Source organism: Fulmarus glacialis, unplaced genomic scaffold (genome assembly GCF_000690835.1).
Source record: "Fulmarus glacialis isolate BGI_N327 unplaced genomic scaffold, ASM69083v1 scaffold13106, whole genome shotgun sequence".
Lineage (NCBI taxonomy): Eukaryota > Metazoa > Chordata > Aves > Procellariiformes > Procellariidae > Fulmarus > Fulmarus glacialis.
In genome coordinates this window covers 36,813-59,295 of record NW_009220103.1, presented here as the reverse complement: position 1 = coordinate 59,295, position 22,483 = coordinate 36,813, and the positions used below count along the sequence as shown (strand labels likewise).

General features: G+C 41.9%; 1 protein-coding gene across 2 annotated transcripts in view; it reads left to right on the top strand.

The window, feature by feature from the left end:
- The window catches only part of PPFIBP1 (PTPRF interacting protein, binding protein 1 (liprin beta 1)), a 46,557-nt gene that overhangs the window by 16,277 nt on the left and 7,797 nt on the right, over positions 1-22,483 (top strand). For both annotated transcript variants that reach the window (XM_009580637.1, XM_009580638.1), the window contains 13 exons: positions 2,708-2,769; positions 3,486-3,561; positions 6,548-6,705; positions 7,654-7,772; positions 9,305-9,358; positions 10,542-10,602; positions 11,675-11,704; positions 12,859-13,030; positions 16,818-16,959; positions 17,241-17,369; positions 18,044-18,194; positions 19,436-19,547; positions 19,698-19,786. In XM_009580637.1, coding sequence (XP_009578932.1) covers positions 2,708-2,769; positions 3,486-3,561; positions 6,548-6,705; positions 7,654-7,772; positions 9,305-9,358; positions 10,542-10,602; positions 11,675-11,704; positions 12,859-13,030; positions 16,818-16,959; positions 17,241-17,369; positions 18,044-18,194; positions 19,436-19,547; positions 19,698-19,786 — 1,355 coding nt within the window. The remainder of the gene's footprint in view (positions 1-2,707; positions 2,770-3,485; positions 3,562-6,547; positions 6,706-7,653; positions 7,773-9,304; positions 9,359-10,541; positions 10,603-11,674; positions 11,705-12,858; positions 13,031-16,817; positions 16,960-17,240; positions 17,370-18,043; positions 18,195-19,435; positions 19,548-19,697; positions 19,787-22,483) is intronic.

Below are 22,483 nucleotides of genomic sequence, written 5' to 3'. Positions count from 1 at the left end.
TGCTGTCATAGCAAGTTCTTGATCAACTTTAAACTAGCCTAAGTAATCCCTAGTTAGCTCTTTACGTGGCTTGCATGGTGCCTTAAAAGATGCAGTTTACATTGGCAAAGAAATCCTTAAACTAATTTCAACAAGTTCCCGGAAAAGATTGTATTGAGAAGGAAACTTTCTGTGTGGGTATCTATGGTGGACTTTGCTTGTACACCCCTTACTGGTAAGGAAGGGGAAATGCCATACTGCAAACCAAAGTGTGATGTGTATTAGCAAATATTCAGTGTGGACCTAGCCATAAGTAGGTGAAATTGAGGACTGGTTCTGGATTTGTGCACTGGTTAAGTCTAAATCCTAATTAAGCTTGAATTAGCACAGAAATTTTACATGTCAGATAATTCTTCTATTTGCTTGCATAGAAGAAACAAAATCAGTAGTTATTTGGGGGAAACTTAGATTTGGGAACTTATTTAAAAATAGAAATGTTTCTTTAAAGCCTCACAAAAATTTTCCACAGACTTTTTTGACCTGCTGCAATTTCACTTCTGAATATATCTCACTGATAGTTATTGCTGATTTTAAGATTGCGCTTTTAAAGTATGTTTTTTAGAAAAATAAAGCCACAAGAGATTAATTAGTCTCCTCCCCTGACCTGAGGAGGAAAACACTGTGTGTAGATTCTCACATTTTATTTAATAAAACGATCTGTTTTCAAAACCACTGCATAAGATCACTAAAAGCCACAAGTGAACCACGATTCCTCTTTTTTTTTTTAGAACATTTAAGTGTGAACAAGGTCTGACTTTATTGCATTTATGACTACTTATATGGGGCTTTTCTTCCTGGGGGCGGCTGTGTACGTTGAACTCCCATTACCCTCTGGTTCTCAGCTTTAGGTTAGTTTTCAGTATAGCTCAGCAGGAGATCTTCTGCTATGATGAACCATGTTTTTTCTGCCTTGGACCAATATTAAGAAATGCTGTTTGCAGATGACAGTGGTTATCTGCCCCATTAGCTGAATTACGCTTTCTGAACAAATATGCATACATTATCACTTAGCTGGCTTTTGCCAGTAAAGTGTTAGTTTAAGAGTAGTCTATGGGCATAAGCCTTTTATGAGGCCTTACAAGTGAAAAGTTGAAAAATATATCCTTGAGACAGGTAGTTGTGTATGAGAGCAGTGAGACTATTTTGTGTCATTAGGAACTTTAGCACCGGGGGAGTGCATGTTGAAACCGTGAACTGCTTGCTTCTGCAGTAATACGTGAGGAATAGTTGACTCCTTAAGTATCAATATTGTGTTAAAAGTTATTTAATGTCATAACCTTCATGCTAATTTCAAATCCAATGGATTTTCCTGCACAGATGAAAATTGTAAAAAGAAGCTCAAAGATAAAAGTAAGGTTTCTGGTGTCTTTCCACAAGCATTTGCATTTCAGAAGTGCTTTCCAGAATAGCTTTCTGCATGTGTTTGCAAAACTGCTTTAACAAATGTTGTTAGGTTGCATCATCTATAACCCTTAGTTACACTTACAGTAAAATTTGAGAATAAGTGTGGATATATCAAACTCGAAATACAAAGTTTTCTGAAGAAAAGCTGATAGACAAAGATTTGGTCTCATGGGGTCTTACAAAACAGTTGCGCCTCAATGAAATGCAGTCGCAATCCAGTAAACCAGATTTTCAGTTAGCATAACTGAGTGAAAATCATTGGAACTGGATCAGTTGCTGGTTTAGCCCAGTGTGTCTAAATGTCTTTCATCTAGAAAGCCAGCCAGGCAGCTTGTTTTCTTCTTGCATTTCATTAAGCAGGAAAATGTTCTTCCCAGTCGGTTTGTTTTCCAAGAAATTTTAGGAAGTTAAAGTAAAATGCATTCTTGCCTGTGAATTTGGCCACCTGCCTATGTTTGTACTGAAATTTAAAGTTTACTTCATTTATGCAAGGTAGATTTTTAGCAAAAATGGAGATTATTTCCATTCTTTTGAATTTCTAGCCCAGAACACCTCCAAAATCTAACCTTGTTAGAACAAACATGTTTCCATGTATTTATACTTCTTTGTAAATAAGGATTATAGATGAAGTGCAGAACACTGTCGTCTGTATTAGGGACCTTTTCCAAATCTGAACTACAATGTATATTCTAGCATGACTGCTCATCACAGCAAATACTTGTATCATTCCATTGTGCTGTCCTCATTTCTACATCCATACTGAATTAAGACTAAGCATCACTGCACAATGCTTTCTTCATCATATCCATTAATCCTATTGCTTTGTATAGTGGGTTTTTGAAATGCCATTTGGGGTGTTTGTTGACTGTTGTAATGAGGATGTGTTTTATTGCAAATGTAGTCTTTTATATTTTGGACTTCTTGTTTTGCAATTATTTGATTATTTGAAAGATGGAGATAGTGAAAGTCAAGCAGTAGTTTTACTCTTGACTTTTCCATTTTTCCTAAGGCTGGGGGGATGGGTAAGGAAATATCCTAAATTTCATCATTTCCTTGATAAAAATGTCAGGAAAAAGGTTTTGAAGAAAAAGGGTTTTCTTGTATATATTTCCATCTAAAATAGGATTTAAGTGGCTTATGTTTTGTCTTTTAATTTGTGAATTTACTTTCAGATATTACCGAGTTGCTTCTAGGTTTTTTGTTTTTCTTACTTCCTTACACTGTCTTATTTAAATTGACTTAGAGAACTGTATTGTGTTTTTAGATATAGAGGTACAGAAAATGAAGAAGGCGGTAGAATCTCTAATGGCAGCAAATGAAGAGAAGGTAGCAAAGTCATTATTTTTTCAGTAATTATTCAGCAGATTTGAGTTAAATCTCTAAGAAAATCTTCACATATGAACTTGTCACAATTCAATTAAAAAATCAAATTTGTAAGAATCAATGATTCAACATCGTCAGAAGCACTGCAGTGCGTTTAAGGGACTATAACTGAGTATTTATGAGCTCTGTCAGATGTACACAGAGTCCTTACACTGTTATGTCATTCAATTCAGTGCAACTGCAATTTACACCATGTTCAGAAAATGTAGAGAGTTCCATACAAGTCCCATGAGATATCGCAAGCTGCGTTTCCAAAAGGGCTTTCTGTAAAGTATGAATTATTTTAACGTATGGTTTTGCGCATTCATATGCATGTGCCTTTTATAGGATGTTTTCTTTTGATCACCAAAGTCCTAAATCCTTTGATTACTGCTTTCTTTGTACATGGCAAATTTATTATACTCTACCTTTGACTTAACAAGGGAGCTGAAATCCACTTTCAAGGCTGGGACAATTCTGGTGATTAACCAGATGATAGTTTTTGCTAAATACAAGTTTTGATATTTCAAAGCCTCTCAGAGTTCTGGGTCCTGTCCCATCCACACTGCCCATTTCTTTTAGTCTCACAGCCAATTAAACTGAAGAATATCTAGTATTTGTATTTCTTATTTTTGATTTGCTGAAGGAAGAAGCACAGTCACAACTTTCCTTTATTTGAGTATCGGAAGATAGAAGAGCTTCGGCAATCTCTGAATAGGTACAAGAAGGTTCAAGACATGGTGATATTGGCTCAAGGTAAAAAAGGTATTGTACAATAAAAAAAAATTAAACTCTACTCTCATTTAAAGTCTAAGTGCGTTGTGGTAGTGTTATATCGACTCTTAGACTTACTATCTTTGGAGGCATCTCTTAAGAAGAGTAAAAGCCAGTTCTTCAACTGGTGTGAACTGGCTAATTGCCTTTTTTGTCCAGGCAGCTGCACATTTGGGTGCTGTCCCATTTACCATCTGGTAGTAGTAACTATTATTGTCATGTTGCTTATTTCTCCCTTGTAAAATTAGTTTGGATATGATAAGCTCTCAGGCTCTTTCCATAGCCTCCTGAAATGCCTTTCAGGGCTGGCTGCTGCATTAACTGCTAAAAATTGCTGTTCCCCTCTCCTGCATATATTCCTGGGGAGCGGTTGGTAGCTGAGCAGAAGAGTGCCTGAGCATGCACGTTCCTACAAGCCAAACCAGCACCACCCCAGCGGCTGTGCATGCTGTAATAGCAATGCCCGAGAGCTGCAAAAATGTCTGTAGCAAATTGGAGGTGCTGCCAGGACTGTGTTGCGATGACACGCCATGACTTTGGCATGTAATGAAGCCTTCACAAACCATCACGTGCAGCAGCTGTGGAATAGTTCTCCTTCCTTACCGCAGTGGGGAACCAGGCTGGCTTTTCCTACCAGTCTTTTTTCACACACACCCCCAAAAAAAAGCCGTATCTGCCACCAGATAATGAGCTTAACTCTGCGGCTGAAATGGTGGCTATAATATATACTGTAACATGTAACAGTCCATTCCATATGTTCCAAGACTGGTGGAGGTTTCCAGATCCAGGAGCTTCTGATCCCCAAAGGTGATAAATGTTGAGGTGGTCATCAGTTTGACGTAATTGTATTGAATACCCTCTCTCTCTCCTTTCTCCCTTAAAAGAAAATCAAAAGAAACACATGTAGAACATTACACTGAAATGGTTCTGGGTTTTGAGATGAAAATGCTTAGATGTTAGAAAATGAGCATCTCCCTTTACAGCGATAATCCTGGCCTGGTGGGTTTTTTCCCTGCGTCATCCTGTTCTTTCAGCACTCAAGTTGCATTTTGTAGGTTACTGTCCTCTGAAAGACCTGTTCCCAACAAATTTTAGACATTAACATTCTGATAATATATGCACTTATAATATATGCGCAACTTAAAAGTCTGTGCGCCACAGTGTTGTATTAGTGCCTTACGGAAACCTTCTTTGTCATTGAGTCCTCTGAAGGCCAGAGAAGGCCAACCCAGCCTTCCACAGACCTTGAATTGACCCGAGCTCATTGCCTGAGCTTCTATAGGACAGACAAGGACTTGTGGCTTTTGTTGGCCGTGCAGATGTTGGAGGTGGATGACCTTCCTAGGAGAGGGATGTAGGAAAGGAGCCCCCAAGGATCCTTTCAAAGAGTGAAGATTGTCAATAGCCAGAAATGAGTGAGGAGGCATTTTTGTGGTGGTGGATTCACGTTTGGGCTCTTGGGTCTGCTGTCTTGGGCCAAGGCAGGAAAAGTGGAGGGCAGAGCCCCATCTGGACATGCTGCCAAGATTGGGGTTAGGGCCCAGGGAAAAGAGAGGTTTCTGGTGCCCCTCTTTGCTTCTGCCTGGCTTTTGAGAGGTCACCCCTGTGGGACGGCTGTAATTGCAGCAAGGAGATCCCCAACTCCGCTCCTGAGGTCACCAGCTGATTTGCAGGGCCACATAAAAGCCCTTCACCACAGTCTCCAGCTGCCTGTCCTGCTCCCCCACGAGCACTGCAGCCCTGAGGTGGGTGCAACAGGGGCTTCAGGGAGCAGCTTCTCTTAGTCTGGCATCGTGGACGTAAGCCCAGACGGGAGCTGGCATGTGCCAGAGCATGCTGGGCTGAAAACTGTCTGTGGCTTTGGATCTTGGTATGTAAGGGCTTTTCCTTCCTCAAAACCACTGAGGGGCACTAAGGACACACCTGCATCTCTTCGATCTGCAAGGCTGGGAAGGCACATTATCAGTGAGGGAAGAGGAAAGGTGATGATGAGGGCAAAACACCGTGTTGAGTGTTGGAGGAGTAGCGTTTTTTGAATAGGTATTGCTCTTTCATGCAGTGCTATGCCTTCAGACAGGAGGATGTTAAAACAGACCTTGGGTCTCTGGGAACTGTGCTTTATGGTCAATTCATGGAGCATGGACAAAGATTTCAGGCAGTGAAAAATGAGCAAGAGAGGTTTTTGCTGCGAACAGACTTTGGCTCGTATTTGCATCGGATCTTTGGCAATGAGTGCTAGGTGTCTGCTCACTTTTTAGAAAGTATTGGTTGCCTTTAACTTTTTCTTGTCAGTGTCAGTACTCTGGTATCGATGACAAGTGTGGAAATCCAAGCCTTTTGGTAATACTGAGGTAGTTCAGGAGCAGCGAGTCGCTCATTGGGAGCAGAGGATGCCAGATGCTGATGTGGGATATGGCATTAACTCAATTAACTCAAACACGCAGTTTGTGGCAGTCTGCAAACATAATGCAGTCTCTTAAAAGCTGGTGTTAGACTCTTGTGCAGTAGGCTGCATTTTTCCTGTGGGTAACTCAAAGATACCATAGACACATCTTAAGTTTCAGGCAGACTTGACCCCCTGGTCTTTCTTTAGTGAATAAGGGAAAATAAGTATTTAGTACGAAATTCCAGAACACAGGACAGGAAATAACTACTCCAGTTTATTCAGCTTGTTGAAGCTGATTCCACTAAATGCCCTGAGGGCATTTGCTGGGTTTTTTTGCTGTCAGATGTATGTCCTCCTTCTGCTCCAACCCTGCTGTGTTGTGGTGGTTGAATTAGGAAGCGACATTTGGTAATGACTCCCCTTCTCCTATTGTAGTCTGTCCTAAAAAAAAAAAAATACATAATCCTAGCCTCTTCCCTTTTTGGCCCATAAATGAGCATGCTGGCTGTGCCTTGTGTGGGAACGAGGGTCATCATGTATCCAGAAGTAAAGCCAACAAGTTTCCATCTTCTCTCCCTTCAGGCAAGGAAAGTGATGGTGAAGACTTATTGAATTCAGGGTCTGTTTCCACGGTTTTATTGGACACACCAAGTCTGACTGACCCGGAGAAAAGCCCATCCCCAACGCCAGTAACAGCATCTCCAATTCACGATGAGTTTAACATGAATATTCACGAAGAGGTATCTTTTTTCCTTCCTCGTTTAATGCCATCACTCCTTGAAAACGTTGCTTGTGCTGGATTCATATTGCAGATGCCAAAACTCAAGTTTCTGAAAAGATTTTTTCTGAGTTGCACAGTTTTTAGTAATGTCCCATATCCTTTTGGAGAATGTAGTTTTCTTGTGAAAGCTGCTGAGGAGTTTCATTTGAGTTCAGTTAAATTTATTTTTCTTAATCATCAAATGGGATCAGGAGACAGCAAATAGCTGTATTTGTCATGAGAATGAGTCTAAACTACTTTTTCTATCAAACACAGAAATGACTTTTCATATCAAACATAGCTCTTTTAGGAGATGCATTTAATTTGTCAGGAACTTGAGGTAAACATGTTGGGACTGTCATATTTAACAGGATTCAGTCATCATTACATCCATTCAGTTAAATGATAAGTAGGTTGTGGTCCAATCTCTGATTTTTACGATCACATTTTCCAGTAATAAAACTATAGATCTCTTCTCTTAACGGTCTGAGTCAGAGCAGGGACTTGACTTACTTAACTAAACAGCATGAACACACTATGAAGAAAATGAAATTAAATTAAATGTTTAGCAGCTTTTTGGTATTCTCTGAGTGGCTGAGGACAGGAGTAAGCCTGAAAAGTGAGCTACCCTTCATGGGGTCTTTGGCAGAGAGAGATTTAGCAGGCAGCTTTGGGAGAATTATGAGATTTTGTCTATGCTGTAGCTTATCTGTGCAGTGATTCACGTTTTATCTTCAGTGCCATCTTTCAAGTAGTAAATCATTGTATTACAATAGCAAGAAAGGAAAAAAAATCACTTTTAAAAATCTTATTATTTCAGATCCTTCTTCCATAGTTCATCTGCTACTCCTCTTTCATTTATGACTGCTTAATTTCAGCTCAAAACAGTGTAACACATATTCTTCATTCTTTTTAGAATTCCTTACAGATCCACACCAGTATTTTACAGATTTCAATCCCTTCTTTTTCATCAACATCCAAGAGCTCAGAAACTGTTGCAGAGAAAGTGAAAACACAGCCTAGGCCAGATCCTGCAAATGACATGAGGTATTATTGTTTCCATGTATTTTTCAGTTGTAAATCTAATATTCTGTGACGTTTAATAAGAGTAATAATCTGTCAGTTACTGTATTGTCAAGTCATTAAGTCAGTTAAACAAGGCTAGCATTCACTTGACTAGCTATAGAAAACTAATCTTATGTTCGTGAAGTGTATTGATTAAATCTTTTTCAGTAAGCAAGTGTTAGTTTGGTTGCTGTTGCTTGTAGCAGCACTCATACTCTATACCAGCTGCTTCGCAAGAAATGAACAGAAGGAGAGAAAAACTGATCTAATGTAATGAAGGACACAGAATCATTATTTTTATCTAGGTTTACATCATCTAGGTCTGGCTGAGATAGTGTTGGCTGTGCTAGCACAAATGCATTCCTGATGATTTGCATTCAGACATTTTCCATAGTTGCTAAAGATTGGTGTAAGGCACTGCCAAAACTGCAACAAAAGAACTGTCCAGCTCTAACCTCTAGCTGTTAACGGAGCCCCAGAAGGAAACCCAAGCGGCGTTTCAAAAGATCAGAGAAAGAGATATCCTTGCTGCTATCCTTTGGCATGATGAAATGCAGAGATATTTCTCCGCTTGCTCTTATGAGAGCCCTGCTTGAGATTTTGAAAGCCAGACGAAATGTGTAGGCACAGCGTCCCAGCAAAGCGTGGCTGCACCCCGGGGCTGTGGCACCCAGGGGCCTCCGTGCCTGAACCCAGTGGCAGCCTCCTGGGTGAGAAGCGGCCATCAGCTTCCTCCAGCATTTCTAAGCCTGCACCCTCCTTGCCTGCGTGAGGAAACCCGGCCCCTGCAGATCTGGACTGGCACTGCAGGGAGTACTGAAGCGCACACCGGACTCACAGCTAGACCAAGGCTGTGCTAGGGTTTTTTCTTCTGGGTCCAAATCCCAGGCTTTATCTAAATGAGTATCAAATACTAAGAATCCAGAGGCAAGGAAATCTTGTAGGCTTAAAACTGTCATCCATCTCGATGTGAAAAATCAGTGCAAGCACAAGTTGATGTGTGATTTTTCTGGTTCCAGTCAAGGAAGGCATCCTATCCAGAAGACCAGCTTTGCTTGGTTTGCACTGCACTGTGCCTCATGCAGCATTAGCCATCACCAGCAGGGATTTCATCTGTGTCCCGTCTTGGAAAAAAACAAACAAAGCACTAACCTGTGGCAAAATGCCCCGCACTGTGGGTGACCCACAGGGAGCCGGTGACCTCCACTACTTGGTGCTGCTGCAGACCATGCACATGCTGTAACCTCTGCATTTATTTAAGCTGAATAGTGCGGTATTGTCATCAACTGACAGGGCGAGTTGTCTTTCCTGGGGCTCTTGAGCTCACCTTTGTCCTTTATCTTTTGCAAGACTCGCCACCGTAGAGGGTAAAATTTGCCGTGTGTTAGTACCATAACAGCTGAAGTGAAAACAGGATTAAAGCAGGCTAAGATGTTAGGATTTCTGTAACAGCAAGGTATTTGGATGGGATCCCCAGATGCCTTACTTTTTTCATATCTTTTTTGTTTTTACAGTGAAGGAAGATCAACAGGTTCCTCCCCAGAAACTCAGCTGTGTGACAGTCCAGTGTAAGTATCATAATCAAAAATGTTTAGGAAACATATTTATATGTGATTGTTGACTTGAACCTCCCCCCAATGCACCCACATATTTTACATACACATGTAAATATGTCAACTAATTCTAGCCAAGATGATACTTAGTGGTGGTAGTTTTCTGCTCATGTCCTATGTTTTCATGATCATTATTTTTCAATGCTTTATCTGTGCACATGTGCAGTTAATTTCTTCTACTTTGTGAAGCATCTCTAATTGGGTTGTAGACTGGCAATATACTTTGAAATTTACATTTTTCCATAGTAAATGCGCACGTGATTTGCTTTTTTCTTTTGATAGTGGGAGAAAGGTGATCAGCTGACTACAATGAGAAAATAATTTTAATTTCTGCCACATAGCCATATTCCCTAGGGAAATCAGTGGGACTATTTATGAACTCGAAGTTGAGTCAAAGTGATCTGTTAGTAAGGAGCCTAAGTCAACAGGGTTTGTCTGGTATGCAGTGTGAGGCTCAGCAGCTGTTTTTATTTGGAGTGACTTAGTCAGTGCCACGAGAAAATTCCCAAAAAGCCAAATTCTACTCCCCTTGTATTGGTATAAAGATAGGTAACTTTGTAAAATTCAGTGAAGTTACTCTTAATTTATACCTGGTTGCGGGAAAAACTTTAATGGTAACTTTCTTTTCAACCAGACCTAAGTGTTCTAGACTGTAAATCCCACCAGAAGCTGGGGGATCTATAGTCCGACATGGAAAATAGAACTGAAGATAAAATACTAAAACACACATGCTTGACTTAATATGTTTGGCTTCTTTAAGGATTAAATTAGTCAGAAGCCTGTTGCTAAAAATACTGTTTTTCATAGCTTTTGTTTATATCACTTCCTTTGCCTGTGTAACTTCTGCTTGTACTTCTGAAAATACAACATTAAATAAGGAGCCAAAAATATCCAAAGGTAGGCATCATGTCACTGAAGCATTAGCAGCAGTAATTATGATGTGGAGGTTCTTGCAGTATCTCATCAAATTGCATGGGCTCTGATTAGTGCATTGATTGCCTTAATTCAAAATGTCTTTGTTTTTAGTATATCTCAAAATGTATTATAATGCTTTCTTTGAAGCTGATTCCTGAGAGTGTGTTTATCTCAGCAAATTTAATTCCAGTAATTTGGCTTGCTTTTTATGTCGTCGTTTTAGAACTTCTTCGCTGCAGAAGTCCAGCAGTCTGAGCAGTTTGAGAAAAGAGACATCCGAAGCGGTTGGTTTGGTCTCTTACTTCCATCTTCTTAGAAATAGGGGTGACATCTCTCTTGTGGCAGTGACCACGCAGACACTCTGTTGCCTTCTTCTGAGAAATTCTGAGTCAAAGTAGGGCTCCTCATGTCATGCGTTAGCAATGGTCATGTACATGTGACATCTCCCAGATTTTATTAAAGGAGAAAATCTGTCCTTGAAAACACAGGTGCTTTTTTGCATGAGGCATTTACCAGAGACTCTCTTGCTGTGTTTTTCCTCAGATAATGAGGTTGGTTTTTTTTTAGTTGATATGCTTTTCTGATTTAAGACAAGAAGAAAGTAAGTCCCACTACCACTTTCTGCCTGTGTTTAAGGCGAATAATTTTGGAAGGCCATGTAATTAATGCATTATAAAATACAGTCTGGCATGACTATATGCTTTAGGTAGTCGGGGACAAAATACTGAGCCTTTGAATGTCTGGTGACAGCTTCAGTTAGGTCTCTTTTGAAGTGACCAAAAGCAGCTAGCCTCTGACAATGTCATCAAATCAGGGCAATTCCCGTGCTCTTTTTTGACAGCCTAAACTCCTGAAAGCTCCTAAGTTCCCTGATACCCAAGCTGCTGAGCTGTGCCTTACAGCTCCCGAGGGATGTTGACAGGACTGAAAATGTAACCAGAACTTGATGATGAGAGCTAGAGTTCATGACTTAGGGAGGTTTTTTTGTTTGTTTGGACAGCCAAAGAGTGGATGTTTTACCTACTTGGCTTCTACCTTGTCTGATTCGTGCTTTGGGTCCCCTCAGCCAGCTGTGTCCATCAGTGCCTTAACAGACTGCATGTTGCTATTTATGTACTCAGCTAATCCTTTACAAAGTAAATTGAAGCAACCGTATTTTCATGTCAGCTCACTGACCTCAAAGAAAGCAAGAATTAATCTGAGTGAAATACAGCTCTGAAGAGACTTATTTTGGGGAAAAAAATAGGCAGGGAAGGGTATTTCAGTCAGAATTTAACTCAGCGTAACCATAGTGAATTGAATACGGGCTATTAAACCATGACTTTTTAAATGTGTTTTTCAATCTTTCCCAAACAGGACAGAGACTCTGCACAGAAGCCAACAGAGGTAATGTGTGTGTGCGCGCTCGTGTGCGTACATGGAGAAACACAGTCAGAGAGCAGGTGTTGAAAGGCTCAGTTGTGTGAAATTGCAGCATGCAGCTCCAGAGGGAGAAATAGCAGACCTGCAGACAAGATAGCAAGGAATGATGGTTGTCACTATCACTTCAGTGTCAGTGTCTTGCATGTTCTTGTCTTCTCACACATGGATTATCTTTCAGTCTGGTTGAGCATAAGGTTGCCATCTAAGCTAATGTTTCCCCCACATAGTCTACCACTAGATAATTAGCAAAGCTAACCATTAAGTATTTTACTGACTCTGTAATTACCTTTGATTAGCGTCTCTTTAAAAATCTTTGGCTTTCCAAATTGTTTTCTATGAGTAGCAACTGTGTTCCTAAAAAGACTGTCATTGCAGAACAGTTACCCTGTGGTACCGTATGGCCATAGTCATTACCTATATGAAGACCTGAGCAGAGATGGCATACCTCAGATACCACTTGTAGGGTGAATGCTGTATCGATTCAGTAAAGGCCAAAGGATCATATTTGGATTGTGAATGGGTCTGCTTCCTCCTTCTTTTAAAAAGCTGGTGAAACAACCAGCAATGTTAAAACTACTGCTTTAAATTGGTTAACTGGTGTGTCTGATGTCTGTCCTGGCATTTATACTCCTTGCTTGATACTTAATTTCCTCTAGCTTTGGCAGTGGACATAGATCCATTAATTCTGAAATTGCAGAGCAGTGATAGTCAAAAAGAGCTGTCACTTGGCAGAGAACCGATATACTGTGGGGGTCTCGTCACTCTCTTTGCTTCCCACTGCCCCTACAGCTATCAGCAGGGGAGACAGAAACCCTGGAAAGCTGGAAAAGTTCAAAGCCTTCCAGGACTGTATTTTTACCTTTTCCATACCTGTAAGCCTGCCTTGCAGAAACTGAGAAACATCTTAAAGAAGACATGTTACTCTTAGAAGGTAGTGATAGTAATCCTGGGTCCTGAACATATTCAAATGAAGATCTTGTTTATGTTTTCCTTTATGGCTTTTACATTCTGTTTTCTTGTAGTAACAAATGAGAGGGACTCTTCAGATTATCTGTCAGCAGTCAAAAGGCTTTTTGCAATTCCCTGATACTGAATCTTTATTTCCCTAACTTGAGCAGGTTAAACCTCCTGTGGAAGGTAATAATTTCGCAACTCTCCCTCCAAAGTCTCCTTCTCATGGTGGCACAGGCGACGAGGACAGTTTTGGTACCCGTAAAGCCAGATCTTCGTTTGGACGAGGCTTTTTCAAGATAAAAAATAACAAGAGGACCGCGAGTGCCCCCAATCTGGGTAGGTATCGTGCGCCTGCATGCAGATTCTGTGTATTTTGAAGGGTCTTAACAGCTGTAACTGTCTTAAGAAGCAGGAAAGCCAGCCTTAGTCTTACTGTGACTTGGTGGCACTTTTCTCAGTAGAATGTTTGGAAAATATCAAACAGCAACAAAAAACCTCAGGAAAAGACCTCATTGATGTAATGAAGTATTTGATCACAGCAGTTTCACCCTCTGCTGTGATATCTCCCCTGGATTGCTGCTGTTTTGAAATGCTAGCTGTCTGGCAGTAGTTCACACATGGGATTTGTGGGCTTTTTTTCCCCCTGGCTCCATACTCAGTTTATCTTTCGTAAGATTTTCAGATGTGCAGAAATGAGGCAGCAGCACTCAGTCTTCCTCTTTACGTTACGTGTATTTAAGCAGCCTTGCAAAAGAGATGGTGAAGACAGGAACAGGATTGACAAGTTATTCAAGCTCATGTTGATTTTTGGATCTGTAATGGAGGGGGGGGTTGTTTTGGTATTGTCATTTGATGACATGTGCACATGAAAAATAAATAAACAAAATGTTATGCTTAATGCAGAAGTTACTGTTGCCACCAACTGAAATCCTACTTGCATTCACTGCTCTGCTATAGTAGTCTTTCCACTGTTCCAGTTCAAGCATCAAGTGAGTCTATGCATCAGATCTGCTGCCATTCATCTGAAGTTTTTGGCTTTCTCTTGCACAAGATTTGGGAATTTAGCTCTATCTTTCAGAAGCCTGAAGGGGGATAGCTTTTGCTTTGTTGAGCAGAAGAGTCTCCTGTTCTTACTTACTCAAAGACAATTTTAGGCTTTTGTTCAAAAGAAATAACATACCTACACATTTATTATACATTGCCCATATTTGCCTATGATATATAGCATGGAAACTTGCTAGCTTACTTGGAATAGATGTACAGTCTATTCTGAGGGTTAGACTCTTTGCTTTGGTCTATTTCATGTGTGCTTTTGTGTAATCACTTGTTTCATCCTGAAATTAATTTATCTTAACAAAGTGGAGTACTTGTGGCTGTCCTAAAGGATTGGAAGATGGGCCATTTAGATCAGGGTCCTGTGAATTTGAGTAAGTTATTTACGTTATCCAGATTTCAGTGCTTCCATCTGTAAAGCTGGTGTCCAGATACTTGCCACCTCACGGGAGCCCGCATGAGTCACCTGCCCAATGTGTCACGGAGCAAGTGACCTCCCTGCACCAAAGCGATTGCGGTGCTGTTTTACCCTCTCCACCGTACAGCTCTACTGCATTTCTTTTTTGTGAGGGGGGGGTTAACAGTAAATTGGTAATCCTAATCTCTGTGTGAATTCAGCATTGCGTGTGGCGCATGTGTCTCATGTACCTCCCTCCTTTTGTCTTGTATTTTGCTGACGTAAGTTTTGAACTGTGTTTTACCTTGTCCCTCTGCGTGTTCTCTCCCATTGTGCTGCGTGTGGTTATGTGCGTTATTTGGATATCTGAAGATCGCAGTCGAAGTGCAAGTGCACCTACTTTAGGTATAGTAATCCTGCATGTCTGCCTGTACCAGCGCTGTGTTGTGACTGCTGCTAACAGCTGGTTATGGCCACACACTTTTCAAACAAGAACTAGACACCAGAGCTCTGCATCGAAACTTTTGTCCATCACTAAAAGGAGTTTTCATGTAACATCTGCCGTCTGCTAAAAGTCAGCTGCGCCATTTCTCAGTAACTGCTACTAATCAGAGAGATTGCGGGTTAATTTGCAGAGACCTTTGCCGTAACTTTGAGCACAAAGTTACCCACAGACCGAGGTAGCAGGTGAGTATCGGTGATATTTAAATACCGGAGGCACCTTTGTGCTGTCATCTGTCCTGGAGCCCCTGGAAGAACTTAAAGGCTGGCAAAGGAGGGAATGAGGTGTATTTCCTAGGTGTTCACTTAGCGGAGTTCTGGGGGGAAGGGTATGTAATTCCTCTTCTAAGAGGGCAGATGGGGATGGAGCCATTCATGTAGTAAAAACTAGTCTTGTGACTTAAGCGTTCCCTGGGTGGTTCTGGCAAGAACAGGCAAGACCTGCAAGATCCTGCCTTAGCAATCAGAGCTGTGTCAGTCAGGGTGGTTGTACAGCCACCCAGTGTGCCCCTCACTGACGAAGAGACCAAGTGGTCTGGGCTCTCTTCGTATCCCATGTGGCCCCTTAAATGTCAGCTGTTCTACGGGGTTGCGTCAGTGCATGAAGGGGAGCGAGGTACAAGGAGCAAACGTTGCAATACCCGCAAATCTCTGCTACTAATGCACCCAACCTTGTCCTTCTGTAGAATGCTGTTTAAATGTGTTTTTTCTAACCTAGCACTTTTTTCTTATACAAGTAAAGCAAAAACCACAAATGCAAAAGCCTGGTTTGACATTAGTGCTGTCTCTTACTGGCAGGATCCCCGTACTCGATAGCGGTCAAACCAAAGTGCCCGGAAATAATTTTTTATGTGACCTTGTTGCTTCACTGCAAGGTTTAACATCTATAGCATCAGTGGAAAATGGGCCATGTTCAAATGTATTCTGGCTGAACCATCTAAACTTTGCCCAGCAGAAAAATACGCTGGCAAAGCCTGCAGTTTGTTGCTATTTGTGGCACGTTCTGGCCGCCTCAGCATTAACTCTGTGGCCTGAGACTACATGTCCCAGCAATATACGCTCTACCTTGATTCACTTAACTTACTTGGTTTTCTTCTGGAAGTCTGAGAGTCCATTTCAAAAACAAAGGATGGTCACCTAATTACACAGCCATGTTAAAAGATGGTAAAAGTGGTTACAGGTCTGACTGTCAGCCTGCTGCAGGCTGCCTTGCCACAGCTGCTTCATCTGAACAGGCTCGTGCTGTCACTGTTCCTCAGCAAGTAAGTGGCATAAACTCCACGTGGTGATTTTATTCAGCTATCTGGCACTTGCTGGCACATCTCTGCTTACGTAGCCTAGTAGATATTGCAATTCTTTTAGTTTTCTTTTTAAATGATCTTAAATAGTTTTCTTCTTTGTTAGTTTAGCTTTTACTAAACAACCTTTGACAACTTCCCTTTCGGGGACAGAAGCCCTCAGGTTTGTGTTCATAGAAAACAACAGCTACAGATCAAAGATTTAATGCTTTTAGAGTGGGTAGTAATGTGTAGGGGTCTCTCAGAGATGTTCTATGCATCCCTCGAAAGAGAAGATCTAGTTCAGACAGAGCCTAAACTCCTGGTGTTTCTCTGCAGAGGAACAAAATATTCCACAGTGTGCAGAAGTGAGGGGAAAAGGGCCCTTCTGCTCCTGGGGCAGGAGCAGTTGTTTGTTGCTGGAATTTCCTGGATGGGGAACTTACGGGATACTGCAAGTTATTAGAAAAGATGTCTGCAGGGAAATTATTTATTTTTCTGTGCTTTGGGGACTCCTGGTTCGGTGCCCTGCCATGGCACTGAATTGTTCCTGGGCATCCATGTGCCTCGGCTCTGTCTGTGAAAGGACTGTAGGAGCACTCCTCAAGGAAGAGTAAACTTGGGGTTTAATTCACTGATTGATTCACGAGGTGTTTTTTGCCCACCTTGGATGCAAGGCACTTAACCGGTGCAGAGCTTTGCCTTGGAGTGTTCCCAGTCAGGCCCATGAAGGAGGAACACGTGTTGTTTCTCCTGGATTTTCCCATCCCTCTTTGCCCCATTTTCTTAACATGATGGCTCTCAATAATTTTAGCAAGAGTCATTCCCGAGTTCAGGAGTGTGTCTGTACAGTCCTGCGCAAGTGAGTCTTGACGGAGCTTTTGTTTTCTAATAGCTGAAACAGAGAAGGGATCTGCAGATCACTTGGATCTGGCTGGCTTGCCCCCTCGCCCAAAAGAAATGGATAGTCTACAGATGACTCCGCCTTCTCCAGATTCCAAGAAAAAGGCCAGAGGGATCAAGAAGTTATTTGGAAAGTAAGTAAAAGATGAGAAATGACTGTTCTTCAGAGCTGGGGCTTGCACGGGGGTTTGCTGGGAACACATCTTCCCTTTTTCCCCTCTCCAACCTGTAGCTCCATGGTTTACTGTCTCAAGAGCAGGAGTCAGCGTGGCATTTAAGGGAGCTAACAGCAGGTCAGCGGGGGGCAGAGGAAGAGCCACAAACCCTGCAGGAGATCTTACCTATACTGGTTGCAGTAGTAGAAGCATGCCTTTTCCATAGCCAAATGTGAATATGCTTTCTTCCTTTAAACTAGACTTAAAAGAAGTCAGTCTACTACCTTCAACCCAGATGACATGTCTGAGACGGAGTTCAAAAGAGGAGGGACAAGAGCAACGGCGGGGCCACGACTGGGCTGGTCTCGAGACCTGGGGCAGTCTCACAAGTAAGACGAGTGGTGCAAAGTGTGCTGGTGCTTGCCTTCCTAGCAGTTTCAGTCGAGCACGGCGTCCAAAGGAGAAGCGTAGTGCCAAAATGAAATGTCCCCTCTCCTGGCAAATGGAAGCAGGTGGATCCAGGCTGTTTCCCCCTTTGAGAGACGGTCTTCACGGTGTTGAGGTTGGTTGGGTGGTGGGGTCCTGCTGCGAGTGGTGCCTTCCTTGTCCACGGCTTCGCAGGAGTGCAGCTGTGAGGCCGTGCAAAGCGGCGTGTGAGCCCTCACGTGGCAATGACAGATATTCCTCTGGTACGTTTCCTGCTGCACTTCTGGGGATTAAAGGCGAAAGTAAAACATTATGGTCTTACTTCAGAGTTTTAGCCATCCTAGCAGCAGAGGTGGTTGTTTCAGTGGTATTAATAGACTGTGTTTATTGCGATAGTGGCAGGAGGTCAGCAGCGATCAGCGCTTCGTGGTACTGCCAGTTCAGAAGTAGGGACACCCTCTGCCTCATGAGGTTCGCCTAACAGCCGACCCTGATGCACATTCTCCCACAGAGATTGTCCCAACTCCCACAAAATACTCATTAATTAGGCTTAGGTTTTGGTTTTATTGTTCTGTATGAGAATAGGAGATTTGAGACATGGGACTTATCAATCTTTTTTTGGTAAAATTTTCTGTAGTGAGCTGGACATGCCGTTCGCAAAGTGGACGAAGGAGCAGGTTTGCAACTGGCTCCAGGACCAAGGCCTAGGCTCTTACATTGGTCATGGCAAACACTGGATACTGTCTGGGCAAACGCTTCTGCAGGCTTCTCAGCAGGATTTGGAAAAGGTGAGAAATACTGGAAAGACTGCTTTCAATTAAATGTACAAAAAATTGCTATTTCTGTGCATGTAAATCATGTCTATAAGGTGCATCCAGTAAAAGACAAAAAATTTAAAAGATGAATTTTTAAAATTTTGTCATCTGGAGTGATGCCAAATCTGTTTCATTTTAGTTGAAGTTTCGTAGAAATGTAATGCTATGTAATAAAACTAATAATTACAAATATGTGATTTAACTTCATTAAGCATGGACAAACCAATTGGCTATGCCACTTTAAAAATACGCACACACGAGTGCCTCATTATCATATGGGTTGTAGATTCATAAGCACTTGTGTATGGTACAGTTATTTTATGCCTGTGTGAGAAAGGTGTAAAAAGCTGCTGTTTTGGTCTGACTATATTTTCTGCACGTTTTACACAAAGAAGAATGAGGATTTGTTACACACAAGGGTGATCAGTTTCGTTGTCTTATATCTTATAGAATTGTTTACGTCTTGTTTTCTAAAACTAGAAACATTTAAAAAGTTGATTCAATGTATACTTTGAATCCACAGTATTTGCTAACATTTGAACTTTCAGTTTTTAAAAATCACTATCCTCACCAAATAGTAACCTTGTTTTCTCAATGAGGGAGTGAGCTAATTCAAAGTTGTAGTTACACTACAACCGAAATAAGAAAGGCGTGATATGGACATAGTGGCCTGTAATAATGTTATCAGAGGTAACATTAACTAGCAAGCATTGATGAAAGTGTATATGCGATTGAAGAGATCCTGGAATGGCTGCACTTGCAACTAAACTGGGGAAGGCGTTTATGCATTTGGAAGTATTAATAAATTTCAGTAATTCCTGGGACTTTCATGTGCTTTTAACTAAATAATTCTTCTAACTTTACCTGTCTAAGTGGGAGGGAAGGAAGTAATCCCATCAAGTATTTTTCTGAATGCTAACATGTTTTATATTGTGGGGTTTTTTTAACCTGGTATGAGAATATTGTGGCCGACATTTTCATACAGTTTGGAATCCACCACGTTTTGAAATTAAGCCACCACAGTGAGCGGGCCTTTCCCTAGTGTTGAACATGTGCTAAAACGATGCTGATATTCAGCAAATAGAAAATACACCTGCCAAGTCACCAGCAAGTGCTGTGTATAGTGTGATTCTCTGAAACCATTTGTAATTCAGCAGCGGGAGAAATAAAATACAGTATTGTCTCTAGGTTTGCTGCTTTCCTTCCTTTCACAGGAGCTTGGGATAAAGCACCCATTGCATCGGAAGAAGCTTCAGCTTGCTCTGCAGGCACTCGGGTCTGAAGAGGAAAACAATCATGGAAAACTGGATTACCACTGGGTTACCAGTAAGATTTTATTACATGCCGAAGCAGCAACTTCTGATAGGGATTCCTAATCATGAGCCCCTGATTTGGGGCTCAAAGAGTGAGAATAACACTAACTGGTGCTAGGTAACTTGGCTACCACACTAACATGAGTGTCTGTCTCTGCCTTAGGGTGGCTGGATGACATTGGCCTCCCCCAGTATAAGACCCAGTTTGATGAAGGAAAGGTGGACGGCCGAATGCTCCATTACATGAGCGTGGTGAGTAAATGGAATTCTTTTTCCTGACATCTTGTTTGTGTTCTTAGTTTCTCCCCTCTTTAATGCATGCTGGCGTACCTCCAGATAGCTCACTAAAGACCAGGTGAGACTAGAGAGACCTGCTTTCACTGTGCCTATCCTTCCTCTCCATCCCAGCCCCCATCTTCCTGCTGCTCCCTTTGGGTCTATTTGCTGCCAGTAGCAGCAACCTTTTTTGCACCCCACAACACCAGGATCCGTGCCCTACCATGCACCTCTGCGAGCAGCCTTCTCCCCTTCCTGCATTCACCTCCTCTTAGCCTCCCCCAAGCCTTCCCCCAGCGGCAGCCCCAGCCCCAAACACACCCTTCTGCCTCTGCTGTAAGGGGAAGGGGAGAGTCAGGCAGCAGCTGGCCCTGAGAGACAGCCGGCTGTGGCTGGAGAGGAAGCACTGCCACCAGCCACCATGGCCGACCTTCTTCCCCTCGGCCCTCCCATGCGAGCGGCCACTGGCCAAACCCCGGCTGGCCCCGCAAGCAGCCCGCTTCTGGGGTGCAGAAGGGGATCTATGGCTGCCTGGGCAGCTCTCATGTCACAGACAGCCGTTCTCAGGTCCCTTACAGGCATCTTATGGGATCCAGTGTCCACAAGGAGCCAAAGAGCCGGATCACAGTGATCTGGCTTATAGCTTCCTAGAGCAGAAAGCTGGTGCCCGTGTGGAGGTCAGCAGCCTGTTTGTGCATTACTCTGTGTTGAAAGTTTTAAAAAGGAATGTAAAAGTACCATGTGGTCGCCGTCTGCGCATGTGAGTTTTGCCCCAGATGAATGGATCTACTGAAAGTTGGAGCTTACTCGTACTTGCTTTTGCAGCGTCGCAGAGGCTACACCTATGCACATGTAGTGTACCAAAAGTACAGACTCCAACAGCTAAACATCTCGTGTGTGTCATGAGACTTTCTGACAATAATTTCAAAGATGTTGAATGGTTCATAAATCGGGTCTTAAAATTTTCTGGATAATTGAAGGGAGAAGGCTGAGGGAGGTCAGAGTATCAGAATGCTGTATTTGTCTGTGTGCTTCATTGCAGTGTTTAAAAGACCCCTTGAAAATGTAGTGGGTGTTAGGCTAATGCTAATAGCTGTAACCTATAGAAAACAGAAGGCCGGATACTACTACTCATCTGCAAGTATTTCCTATATTTTTTCCAGCTTTAAAGATACTATCTTAAGGTAGAAGAGCAAACATAGTAAGCAAGAGTCCAGACCCATGCATGAGAAATGGGCAATCTTGAGCTTAACAGTTGTGCATGATGCTGATGTGCTCAGGCAGTGTTTGTAAGTACACAAAAGTGTGCAAATTCTGTGGTCGCAGTTCATGCAGCTGGGCCTTTGCTCTTCAGGTTGTTATTAATTAACAGAAGTAGGTGGAATTTTTTTCTTCAGTGAGCAAACATTCAGTCTGCTTACCTACTCATGTGGATGCTTAGGTGAAGAAAACCCAAGCAATTTCCTTTGAAGAAAATTGCAGTTTTAAGAGCCGTCTTGTTTGAAAACAGGCTACATTTAATAGCTTTTGCATAATGTATTTCAAAATGCTTAGCACCAGTGTCAGCTCCCCACTTTACTGCTGGTCAGGTGAAGCCAACCCAGCAGGTTTCCTTTGTGTAAGGTCTCAGATGAGATGAGATAAGACCTTTGTTCTTCTTGGAGACACAAATGCAAACTGAGCATTGCCAATATTAATTCCTTCTGTATAACAAAGAAGAAATCAATTACACTCCTGTTATCTCTTGAGCTATGCCATGGGCAGAGTAAAAGTTGCCTTTTTATGCCACATTTGCATGTATTTTGTATAGGCTTTACAATAGCACCAGGAGGAAGCCTAGGGTTGATGCATCTAACTCTCCTCCTGTAAGACAAGCACAGCACTGCTGAGGAACTGCAGCCGCTGCCCAGGACTCACCTGCCTTGGCTACCTGGCATGACTTTGCTGTTGAGTCCATTTTGGTCAAGTGTTAAATACTCGCTGCTTATGTAGTGTGGTTTGGTGTTTGTTTCCTTTAGTTTTTTGTGTTCTAGGCTGTTTCTTTCTTCTGCTTCTTAAGTCTTGGAGATCTGATGCCAGTAGGCTCCATTGAGCTTGATCTTGTGTTGGGAGACTTTACCACTGGATGAGGATTGAATGCGGATAAGAAGCAGCATAGGCCGTATTGTAAGGGAACTTGTGTTATTCAACAGTCAGTCTTTTTTCTATTAAAAAAGAAAGAAAAGTAATAGATGGACAGAGGAGGGATGTGTAGCAGGAGCTTTGCCTATTCTTTTTGTTACTTCCCTTTAATTATACATCACTAGGGGTATTTTTAGGCATTTTTAACCATCAAATTATAACAGCAGCTTCAGTGTAAATGATCAACTAAATACAGCTATATGCAAAGTATGAAAGAAATACTTTTTAAAATCACATGAAGTTACCCTGACTTAGCAAACCACAAAACAGAAACTCTAATCTTACAGTTTATTTGGGCAAGCAAAGAATTTAGTCTTAAAATATTCTGAAAAAATTTGTCCAGTATTTGTAAGACATAAGTAATGCTAAAACATATTAAGCCAGGTTAACCCTGGCACAAGGATGCATAAATTTATCTGTCAGCCAATTTGCACCAGCAGAGAATTGGACTTTGAGACACTTAATGGCATAGTTAGGACTCAATTACAGCTG